Source organism: Psammomys obesus, unplaced genomic scaffold (genome assembly GCF_907164565.1).
Source record: "Psammomys obesus unplaced genomic scaffold, mPsaObe1.curated_primary_1811, whole genome shotgun sequence".
In the NCBI taxonomy this organism is placed as follows: Eukaryota; Metazoa; Chordata; class Mammalia; order Rodentia; family Muridae; genus Psammomys; species Psammomys obesus.
In genome coordinates, this window is record NW_026596091.1 from 5163192 (window position 1) to 5175934 (window position 12743).

At 38.1% G+C, this 12743-nt stretch overlaps 1 protein-coding gene across 2 annotated transcripts in view; it reads left to right on the forward strand.

Annotated features, from left to right (window-relative positions):
- Nucleotides 1-12743, forward strand: part of Nup37 (nucleoporin 37) — a 34610-nt gene that overhangs the window by 15902 nt on the left and 5965 nt on the right. For both annotated transcript variants that reach the window (XM_055627887.1, XM_055627888.1), the window contains exon 6: nucleotides 8528-8618. In XM_055627887.1, the coding sequence (XP_055483862.1) occupies nucleotides 8528-8618 (91 nt within the window). The remainder of the gene's footprint in view (nucleotides 1-8527; nucleotides 8619-12743) is intronic.

The following is a 12743-nucleotide window of genomic DNA, read 5'->3' on the forward strand; positions in this document are numbered from 1 at the left end:
CTAGTTTTTTAGGTCTCATCAGGAGTGGCTGCATTGTCGTCTTCTGTGGCCTGGTAATGTTGCTTCCCCCTCGGGGAGGTAATTAAAGAGCAGGCCAATCAGTTCATGTCAGAGACAGTCCCTGTTCCTATTACAATGGAACCCAGTTGGATACTGAACTGCCATAGGCTACATCTGTGCAGAGGTCTTAGGCTGTCTCCATGAATAGTCCTTGGTTGGAGTATCAGTCTCAGGAAAAACCCCTGTGCTCAGATTTTTTTGGTTCTGTTGCTCTCCTTGTGGAGTTCCTGTCCTCTCCAGATCTTACTGTTTCCCACTTCTTTCCTAAGATTCCCTGCACTCTGCCCAAAGGTTGCCCATAAGTTTCAGCATCTGCATTGACAGTCTACAGGGCAGAGCCTTTCAGAGGTCCTCTGTGTCAGGCTCCTGACTTGTTCCTCTTTTCTCCTTCTTCTGATGTCCATCCTCTTTTCTGGATAGGAATTGAGCATTTTAGCAAGAGTCCTCCCTCTTGATTAGTTTCTTTAGGTGTACAGATTTTAGTAGGTTTATCCTATATTATATGTCTATATGAGTGAGTATATACCGTGTACATCTTTTCTGCTTCTGGGCTAGCTCACTCAGCGTGATCTTTTCCAGATCCCACCATTTACCTGCAAATTTCATGATTTCCTTGTTTTTTATTGCTGAGTAATATTCCATTGTGTATATATACCACAATTTGTGCATCCATTCCTCCACTGAGGGGCATCTGGGCTGTTTCCAGCTTCTGGCTATTACAAATAAGGCTGCTACAAACATGGTTGAGCAAATGTCCTTATTGTGTACTTGAGAGATAAAAATTATTTTAAATTGTGAGGTAGGGGAGTTGTGCATGTGAGTGCAGTACCTGCAGAGTCCAAGTGATGGCATTAGATTCCTGAACTGGTGTTATAGGGAATTGTGAACGACCTGATATGGTTGCTAGGAACTGAATTAAGGTCCTCTGCAGGAACAGTATATACTCTCAACCTCTGGGCCATCTCTCTAGTCCCTCTTTTTTTTTTTTTTGTTTTTGTTTTTGTTTTTGTTTTTGTATTTACAAGTATAACAAAATAACTGATTCGGAACACTAAGTAAATGGCCTGGGATGTTCACTGAGTCAGTAGTGTAGTCTTTCAAAAGAAAGTTGAGAGAGAATAAGAATATCCCTTTTCTTCTGTGTATCACATGCCAGCAAGTTCTTGCCATCATCTCTCTGTTTACATACATTTGAAAGTATTGAAAGTGTCTTAGGATCCATCATTAAGATAGAGTTTCTCTCCTTCCTCTCTTCAGTTGGAACCATAAAACATGTGACATATGTTAAAAAAGCCTTGATGGAAATAGCCAAGAGAAACTGAGAGCTTTCCAAAGATAGGCCAATGCAACATTTCTTTAAGAATAATCAACATTGAAGACCATGTACCCAATGCCTAAATAATTCCAAGCATAGAATGAAATCACGATCCTGCAGCGGAGTTATACGGCCGGTTCATAAATCACGCCATGTGACAGGTTTCACTGGGAGGTTTTATTAGGAGATGGGAGAGGAGTCACAAAGACCTTCTCTGGGCGAGGTGAGAATGAGAGAGAGAGAGGAGGGGCGAGACCTCTTATAAGGTGACCCAGCACATGTGCAAGGAACAGGTGTTTTCATCCTAGGTGGTCCTGTCACCACTGATGTTGGAAGTGGCCTCACAGATGCCTGATGTCCTGCTTGTCAGGTTCCATGGGGGCTGGCCATAGAAATGCCTGCTTACCAGTCACAACAGATGATATTTTATTCATTATTATATTATAGTTAAATAATTCAGGAAATAAATATACTACAAGCTGAATAATATTTTCATACCTTTATTAATTCAGTGACTGAGTTAATGCTAATGAAAAATAAAATAAAAACATAGGCAGTTTTTGGTTTAAATCTTTTAATTCTGCTTACTCTGTAATTAGCAATCCATTTCTTTCATCACTAGTATTTCTAGTACATTAAAGTTAATGTTACTGCTTGCTCAGTAGACTTCAGTATTTACAAAAGGTAAGAATCAGTTCTCATGTTAACTTCAGAGTATATTTGAAAACCTGATGTGTATTAACATACCCTTTGCAAAATCTTTTCCATTAATTTATTTATTTAATCAATTTGCAGCTCCCTCCTTCTCCCAGTCCCACCCTCACCTCTCTTCCCCCACCCCCTTCCCTTCTTCTTAGAGAAGGGTAGACCCCACAATGAGCACCAACCTGCCCTGGGCATCAGGGCTAAGATGTGCCACAGAACTATGCACATCCTCTCCCACTGAGGCCTGAAAAGGGAGCCCAGTGATCCAGAGGCAGGCAGCAGAGTCAGAGACAGCCCCTGCCCCAATTGTTATGGGACCCACATGAAAAACAAGCTTCCATCCTGCTACATATATGTAGGAGGTCTAGGTCCAGCCCATGCATGCTCTTTGGTTGTTGGTTCAATCTCTGTGAGGCCCCATGGGCCCAGGTTAGTTTACTCTGTAGGTCTTCATCTGGTGTCTTTGACCCCCCTCCGTCTCCCTCAATCCTTCTACTCTTCCACAAGACTCCCCGTTTCCACCTATTTGTTTAGCTGTGGTTCTCTGCATCTGTTTCCATCAGCTGCTAGATGAAGCCACTCAGAAGACAGTTATGCTAGGCTCCTTTCTGCAAGCATAGCCGAGTATTTGGAGTTGGCTCTCTCCCATGGGGTGGGTCTCAAGTTGGGCCAGACATTGGTTGGACATTGCCTCAATCTCTGCTCCATCTTTAAGAATCAGTTTCAACATTAACTTCAGAGTATTTTGAAAATCTGACTTATGTTAACATACCCTTTGCAAAATTCTTGCTTCAAATTACCATTCCATTTAGTTGTCTCTGCTTTTAAGGCCTTTACATAGCTGTCTTAAGTTTTCTATACTTGAAGCTATAGAAATTAAAGGTATAAAAGTTGTATACCACTGTAACTGACAAAACTTCTCTTCAAGATTTGTAGTTTAATTCCTAGGCTTGGGCTTTCTGTTACAGAGGCCCACCTCTGAACTTTACCCTAAAACCATATTTGTTAACACTTAGTCTTTTTGTGTTATTTTGCTTTCTTAGTGTGTCCTCAATAATTAATATACCATTACTTTCTAACATGAGTAACTTGGTGGTTGATTATTTGAAAGTAAGAAGAGAAATCCGCAATTTTGCTATCACAACACATTCAGTGAAAAATGTATTGTAGACAGGCGGTCCCATTCTTGCACACAAGGACATGATAAAGGAGTGCCTACTCATCCTTACAACGACATCTCTGCACTGGTACTTTTGTTCTTTCCTATTTAATTAATCAGCACGCCGATTCATATGATCTAGTTGTGTCTTTTAGAAGTACTGTGGTTTGTATTTTGGCTTTACCCATTAGAGAGTGCCAAATGAATACAGATGTGTCATTTAATGTCATCCATTCCTTCTTTTGTCTGTTGTTTAAAAATATTTGCTAGCAGAAATGTCCTTCTGCAACACACTTTCTAGCAGACAATGAGCTGCCAACTGAAATAGAGAATAAACAAATAAAAAGAACAGTCTATTACGCAGGACATTCCTCTTGAGTTCTCAACCATAGTATCTGCCACTGATTGTCAATTGAAGTAACCCTTGAAAATATCTATGCTATCTCATCTGCCAACATAGTTTGTGGGATCTTCTAATAAATTAATTGTATGACAATTACATTTTAATGCTATATGGTAAGAAGATTTACTATTCTGATGAAAAATATGCAGCCTCAAATGATTGTAGCAAGACATTACAGAAACTAAAGTATAATTCATAAACTTAGACCATTTAATTCTTTATTCCTCGATGTGTCAGGTAAATCTGAATTCTATTTACAGGATGGTGTTGGAAAGGGAAGTCCTTTGTTATAGTTCAAACTGAGTGAAAACTGCCATTTTCTTTCACTTTGATTATGGCATTGTATCCACCCAGTTCTCTAGGGCACTCTGGTTCATTACAGATTGGCTTCTTGATAAGAACCTTAAAATTAAAACCTCTGCCTCTGAAATTTAATCGCTGGCATTAACGTGTGTGAGCATGTCCAGTCCATACTGGGACTTTTTGGTCCCAGTAATTGAACCTGATATCATTTACACCGAACGTTCTAAGCTGGCTGTTTCTGTGAAAGTGTTTGGTTGTGTGCACTCTTAATGCTTGATGTTTGTTTTCCATTTGAAGTGCTGATCTAACACAAGCCCTTAGACATGTAGACATGTGCTCCGCCTCAGATGGAGACAGCCTAGGCCCTGATTAAAGCTTTTCTTGCTCTCTAGTGTACCAGATTTTTAAAAAATATTATGAGCACATTTGGTGACAAAGAAATTTGGAACTATTAAGCTCTGAATTTCCAAAAACAATATGTGAGTGTGTTTTGTTTTGTTTTTGTATAGGAAGCCTTCCTGTTTGACATGAACTAAACCAGTAGTTTTTTAGAAAAGCAGAAAGCTACAAAACTGTCTTAAAATCATGCCTGTCACCTTATTTTAATACCCAACACACATAAGAAAATTCATTTGCCAAAGTTTGGATAGTAAGGCGAAGCTTTTTTTTTTTTTTTTATGTTAATCCATTAGTTCCCATTGGAGCATCCTTGCTCTTACATGTACTTCCTTATGTTTTCTCTCTTTCTTGTTTTATAAGCAACTACCATAATAAAATATTACAATGTAAATAGCCTGGTTAAAAATAGTCATTTCAAAATAAGTCAATATTTGATGAAATTTTTTGTGTTTATTTCTCTCACATACCTAATTCAGCTCTTTTTTTTTTTTAGTCTTAACTACTTGCCATCAACTTCATTTCATTGAAATAGCTCTTTTGTATTTTTATTTTGTCAGTTTACATAACTAAGTAATTAAACTAATAAGGAATCACATACCAAACAGTGCTTTGCTAGGCAGAAGACTCATTGTCTCTTGATAAGCATATAACATGCACATGAGAGCACATTAGACAACAGTTTTCTCTTATATCACAGAGGGAGATAGGAAGAATTTGTCATTAGGACTCTGCTGCATATTGTGCTACCACTGTTTAGTGAGGGTTTTTGTTAGGGTGATAGAATGCCATCACCAAAAAAGCAACTTAGGGAGAAAGTCAGGGTAGGAACTCAGGCAGAAACCTGGAGTCAGGAATAAAAACAGACCATGGAGGCATAGTGTTTACTGCCTTATTCTCCTTGGCTTGCTCAGCCTTTCTTCTACAACCCAGAATAGGTGGGTCCAGTCACATCAGTCACTAATGAAAATGTACCACAGACTTGCCTGTAGTCAGTCTGAATGGAGGCATTTCCTCAATTGAGGCCTCTCTTCCCAGGCACCTCTTCCTTGTGTAAAACTGACAGACAAAACAACCAGGATAACTATGTCTTAAAATTTGTGTAAATGTATCCATACATAGATCAAGAAAATAACATCAAATGCAAGGGGGAAAGAGTAGGACTCTTTTGTATTTGAGGACTCTCTTAGGGCTTAGAGAGATGGTGCGATGATTAAGAGTATATGCTGCCCTGTGGAGGACAATCCTTGTAGAGGACAATCCTTATAGAGAACAGGTTTGTTTCTTAGTACACACTTGAGGATGCTTAGAGCCACCTATAGCTCTAGCTCCAAAGAAATCTGTTGTCTGTGGCCTCTGCAGGCACTTGCACATACATGCATATACCCACATAGAGATACACACATTTAAAAAAAAGTCTTAGAAATTAAATCTGTCTTATAAAATCATCTGGAAAACTACAGCTTTTGACATTCAGACAAGTGACTGTATTTTATTAGAACATAAGATAAAAGTTTTACATTTTATGGTATTAATTTATGTGTGGAGGAAGAATAAAATATAGTACAGCTAACTTGGAAAACTGTTTGACAAATCTCTATCTTGCCAAAGTTAAATACATTTGTGAACTGCGATCCACCAGTCCCATGCCGAGGTATGTTCCAAGCCGAGAGTAAAGATGCATGGGAGTAGTTGCCTAGTGCCAGAGGGTGGGTTATATGGAGGTCTGCACTCACAAAGATTAGACATATACGGGTTACAGTAACATTATGGGTAAAAACTTGGGAGCAATCTAAATACCTGTTGTGCTGTATTCTACTGAGAGTTCTGAAATGAGTGGAGGGATTAGAACAGCATGCAGTTGTGTGAGACATTTTCACAGAACCTGAAGGTGAGTAAAAGAAGCCAGAACAAAAAAGTACACACTTTGTGGCTTCATTTTTATGCTATTAAAATGTAAGCTACCTCATTAGGAGTCACAGTAGTGACAGTCACTTTTTGTCAAAGAGAGCGGAAACACTAGAAGAGCAGGGGTGATGTGACTCTGTGCTGGGGGATGCTCTGGGGTTGGCTGCTGCTCCCTGTGAGTGCATTCTGTTTTGTGTACTTAAGCTGCATGTACCATTTGTATGTATGATATACTTCAAAAAAAGAAAAAGAAGTGTGACATTATCAAATGGGCTTAATGTATTTGCTAGATGAACCATTTTGTAAAGATAGAAAATGAATTGAGCTCTACAAAAGAATTTTCACAAAAGCACTTAATTATGGAATCTATCAAAAAGGGAAATAAGATGTAACAACTTAAATTGTACCATCTGCAGCTAATTTAGTTAGGATAACTTATTTTAGTCCAATTTGTTGTGTTTTGCACACTTAGTACTGAGGTTATGCAACAGTTGGGAATTATTGAATCAGTGTATAATTACAAACCATAAATCATTGCATCCTAGTTCTCTGAAATATAATCTGTAGGCGCCCCCCCCCATGCTTAAGCTAGCCCCCCCCCCTTTTTTTTAAAGGATTGTCAGGTTCTGATCAGGATAAAATAGAGCTTAAATTAGAATAAAATTTGGTTCATTAGACCACAATATACTCAGTTAATTGACTTGTTCTTATAACTACCTCTCTATTTTTCACCTCTTTTTTTTTTTATTTGAAAAGGGGGAGCATGAAAATATTGGCATATATTTGTTCAATTTATATAATAGCCAACAAAAATCAAATTAATTTTAAAATAAAAGAATGGATGTTTTAGTTCACCCTCTTAAGAGATTCATTGAATTGAGAAGACAAATTTCTACTGTTCCAATAGTAATAAAATATATGGTAGCGCAATATCTCATTATGAAAATGACAATAGAGAGATTTTGTTACCTTAATATCTCATTCTAGGGATTGAAGGACAAAAACTTAAACCCTTAGTGATTTATTTCTTCAGTTAAACCATAACTGTCTTCTTTATGTAGTAAAAATCAATGAAGTGTCATTATGCCTCTAATATTAAATCAAATAGATGATCCTGAAATGTGTGCTAGTTTATATGTTACTATGATATTTCAAATTTGACATCCTATACTTTTTACAAATAAACTTTGCTTACTTTATATTCTTAAATTTTTAAACGTTTTTACAGTCCTAAAAAAAAAAAAAAAAGGAACTATAAAACCTATAGGAAAAAGGAAAGATCCTAATGAATACTTTTGATCATTATTAGGGGGTTGCTGAGGATAGAATCCAGGGCCTCATGGATGCTAAACACTTACTCCACTGAGCCACACCCCTCAGCTCTGAATGTGTTCACTGCTGGAGGAGAGGAGGCACTTTGCCACCCAGTCACTGGACTTCTACTTCCTGCCATGCTAGCTGTCCCCAGCACACACTGTGTAACAGTGGCGGAGGGAGAGTCCTGAGCTAGCCAAAAAGCATAGTTCCCTTGGGATAGTATTATCACATCAAAGTGCCACGAGGTTAAAAAACCATTGAGATGAAGAGCCATATTTGTAAACCCTGATAATTATTTCTAGATAGTAAAGACCCAAGGACCTGTTTCTTTAGCCCATCTTTAATCTGGAAACTGGTAAGCATGGCCAGCTTGGGAGAGAAAACACCTGAGAAGTCAGCCAGGTCAGAAATTTTTGAGATAGGGTATGCCCAAAGGGACAAGGACTAAGCATGACGGAAAATGGTTGCACCACTAAATTTCTATCATTTCATATTTTCTTCTCCAATATGTCATTTTGAAAATGGAAACACTGGTGTGTAGTGATTTTGTGTGTGTGTGTGTTCACACGTGCACATGTGTGTATAAGCACCCTTGATAGGAATAATTGTTTATTGAAATGATTTAAATAGGCATGCAACCTGAGTGATGGCCTAGAAACATTGATTTTGCTTAAAATGAATATATAAATAATTAATATGTTGCTGGAAAATATATGCCTTTGTTCCCATAATTGAGCATGGTAAAACTTAAGTTTATGCTACATTTATATTTTCTAACAACCGTATTTTTCTCAAAGATGTTTTATCAAACATGTAATAATCTATATAATAATATCAAGTATGTAATAATTTGTGGTTAATGGCTTTGAATACATTGGTCAAAGTATTTATGTTTTTGGTACGATACATCAAGAATATTTCACATCATACTCTTTTTTTTTATTATTATTTTTGTTATTAGGATTTGGAGCTTGGAAGGAAAGCAGACAGCTCATTTTCTTCTTCATTCTCCTGGAATGAGTGTGTGCTGGCATCCTGAAGAAACTTTTAAGGTCATTATAAGTTAGTTTTCCTTTACACGCCTCAAAGACATGCAGGTATAATACCTATAGCCACAAAGGAAAAGAACCAGTGACCTTCCACCTCAGACACAAATTAGCACAAATGCATTTGAGTTTATATAGAGATTGTTAGCTTTTTACAACCATCATTCATCAGAATATACTTTTTCCAGCCTTTGGCAGATTACAGCCTAAAAATTGGTATTCAATCTAGTTAGCACTGTGCAGTTAAATAACAACAACAAAAACCAGAAGTTAAATCCATGCTTATGAGCCATATATAAAGTCAGTGCATAGGCACATTTGTCCTATATTAGTGGCACTCACTTCCTGTTCAAATTAAAGCTTTCTAAAGTATTAAGGATACACTATGAGGTTTTACTACCATTTAACCTTAATTCATGATGAGAACAGGAGCCATTCAACAAGTTTTCTCACTTGCCAGTATCTTTTCCATAGAATTTGAGATCCATGTTCATCTCAAAATTAATCCTTCAGCATATCCTATGGCCATACTCATTCCTTTGCACCTGGCTTCCATAAATCTCTAATATCTTCATGCTCTTGTCAGTTCACTGTTCTGCCCTCAGTTTTGAAAAGAAAAAAAAAAAGTTGATTAAATCTAGCAAATAGCGAGTGTTAAAGCTTTTTCTCTTATTCCAATGTCTCTTTAAAATGTAAGCTATCTTTTTTGTGCCTTTAATTTCCACGTTTGAATAAATTTTCCTTTTTTGTTTTAGCTTTCTTAAAATTCGAATACAAATTAATGGATTTCATTATGGCATACATATTTTGTTTTATTAATCACTGTATCCTACTCCCTTTGCACTATCTTCCTGCTGGTCCCCTTCCTGTCGTCAAATATCTCCATTGTTCCTTCATGTCACATGTATTCTATAACATCTTTTCTTCTTTACTTCTCATGGTCTCCTTTTAGTTTCATGGCCTATATTCATGTGTGTGTATATTCATGAATGCATCTAGTGATTATTGCTGCACTATTCAAAATCAGTAACAAATGGAATAGTCTAGATATCTATTAACAGATAAATAAAGGAAATGTGGTATATATACAAAATTAGATTTTAGTATTTAGCCATAGAGAAAAATGAAGTCACTACATTTGCAGGGCAGTAGATTGAAGTCAAAACCTATGCTAAGAATAAGTCAGACTGAGTCTCATATTTTCACTAAGGTTCAGATTCAAGATTTTAACTTTTATATAGGTGTGTATATATGGGAGGTTTAGGTCATCAAGGTTATCCTTTTAACTTTAGTTGTATGTCGTCCCTTAATCTAACTATAATTTCACGTAGTTACCAATATGTTCTCAATTACCAGTGGTATTTCCAGTGCATTAGTGGGTTTTTATCCCCTTCATTCTTTGTGTGTGTGTGTGTGTGTGTGTGTGTGTGTGTGTGTGTGTGTGTGTGTGTGTGGTTTTTGGTTTTTCAAGACAGAGTTTCTGTGTATCCTGGGCTGTCTGCTTTATAGGCCAGCCTGGCCTCACACTCATAGATCTGACTGCCTCTGCCTCCCTGATTGCCGGGATTAAAGGCATGCACCATACCCAGACTGAACACTAGAACTCTAATATTAGAACTTCTAAATATTAGAACTCAGGATTTCTGATGCCAGTTCTCACTCTTTCCATTCTATCACTATTACTTCACACTTCCAGGAATGTCTTCATCTGTATAACATCAAAATTAAAAGAACAGTATCAGAAAGAAAAAAGTTTACAGAGTAGATAAAGTATGTTCTTTGGACATGAGCTATTAATGGAATGTCTAATATGGTTGGAGCAATCTTGTTCATTTAGATGATATTCTAATGACATGCTTTCATGAATCTTAAGAAGCAACTTTCATGTAATTTTTATAAAACTGGGATTTCTTGTATAAATATTTGCATTTGATTACATATTTCATTATTGATAACATTCGTTTATTAAACATCTAAAATTATTGGAATTTTATAACAAGGAAATACTGAGGTAGTAATAGCCGATCTTTCTTGATTTAAGAGTTCAATATTTATACTAGGTGCTTTGTACAGCAAGCCTATTGCTACTTTTCGCATACTAACTTGTATCTAACTTGCTAAAGATATATTCATGAACCATCATGATATTTCAAACAGGACATGGGTGGTCATTAACATTATACAACAGTTTTCAAACTCCCTTCATATATGATCTATCAAAATTAGAAATATACCGTAAAATTCAATTAAGTCTCTACTTAGCGTCCTGAATGGAGAAGGTTTAGAGTGAGGATTGACTTTTTGCATTAAGATTGTGTATTAGTGGCTCTCACAGTGCTACAAGAAGCATCTGGCCAAAGTGCCTTGCGAAAGGAAGGGTTTCCTCTGATTTACTGTTGAAGAGAAGGCCATCACTGTAGGGAAGTCACAGCAGCAGGACACCGCCAGGCAGGAAGTAGCATGGTAAATGCCAGCGCTCAGCTCACATGCTTCTGTTAGTGCAGTCCAGGACCCCAGCATGTGGAATGAGGGCACCCACAGTCAAGCTGGATCTTCCCACTTCAACTGGTCTAATCTGGACTATCACCGTGAGGCTTGTCTCCTAGGTGATTCTACATCCTGTCAGTATCAACCATCCCATCATGTCATAAGCCATCCCTGACATTCAGGGATTGATAGTGACAGAGATACCAGCCTGAAGCTCCGCATGAGTCATTTCCACATTGTGTAAGCAGCCATGCATGTACTAGAGAGGGACATGATGTTCTCTGACGTAACGCCATGGCAGTGAGTCCCCGTCGCCTAGACTGGCAAAGCCAGGTTTCCAGATCCCAGCACAGCTCAGCCTTTTAAGACAGTATGAGTCTATGCTGATGCAAAGAGGGGAAGAAAAAAATGGAAATAAATTTTGAGTTTTCCTGCCTTACCACAAGGCATTTTCACTAAGGTAGCATTGTGTATACATGTCAGGGGATCCCTCAGCCTGCAATTCAAGAGAAAGTCTTAATTAGCAGGGAGAGGTGCTCTCCATCCTGTACCTCAGCCAAGTTTGGAAACATTCTGTTAGCATGAGAGCTCCCCCACAACACTGAAGGGTTCTGTGTGCTAGCAACATGGCTTTAAAAAGAAAAGATTGTTTTTATAGAGCTTGATTTTGACGTAGTTTTCAAGTTGTGTAGCCACAGAAGTAGAACTATCAACAATACACACACTTCACCTGCCTCTCCAGCATTGTCAGCCTTATCTGCTGTGCTGTCCACAAGCCCTGGAGGGTTCCTCCCATCCTTGCCAGGATTCGCTTTTGCCTTCCAAAGCCTTGTAGAGGCCTTTCTAAGCCCGGGCATGACTTTGGAGGAACTGATAAGCAGAATTGTGGTTCTTCTCTGTGGCTTGGCCTTATCTCCTTTAGTATCCACTTCAGCTTTTCTTTTAGACGCTGAAGAGGTAGGGCATGGGTGCTAAACTTCAGGACACAGTGGTACCCAGCATTGGTCCATCATCCTTTTTCCCCAGGCGCTAGACCCTTCCTCACATCTCCATTTCAGAAAGAGGGGAGCCGCCAGTCACTTAGCAGTCATTCAGCTTTGAGTGGAAAAAGCAGTCACCTTTCTGTCCATACCTGCCCATCTTCTTCGGCCCCCTTCCTTTGTCTATGGAAAGTTATAAATTGTATAGAGATATGTAACATAAGTCACCTGTCAAAAGATACACAGTGGTCTTTCACAACTAACTTAAAGGCATCTTTTCCTATCATATTAATCAGCTCCTGCTAGTGATGAAGCTGATACCCTAAAACTTAACTTTCACGCTTTCTGCCAATTTCCTTCAGAGTGTTTTTGTATTTGATACTTTTTTATTTTTTATTTTATGTGCGTAAGTGTGAAGGCATCAGATCTCTTGGAATTGGGTCTTACAGGCTTGTGAGCTGCCATGTGGTTGCTGGGAATTGAATCCGGGTCCTTTGGAAGAGCTGACAGTGCTCTTAACCACTAAGCCATCTCTCCAGCCCATATTTGATACTTCTACATTACCTCATTTCCTATGCATTTGGCTTCTGTGTGATATGGATGTATGTATGTATGTATGTGTGTGTGTGTGTGTGTGTGTGTGTGTGTGTGTGTGTGTGTGTGT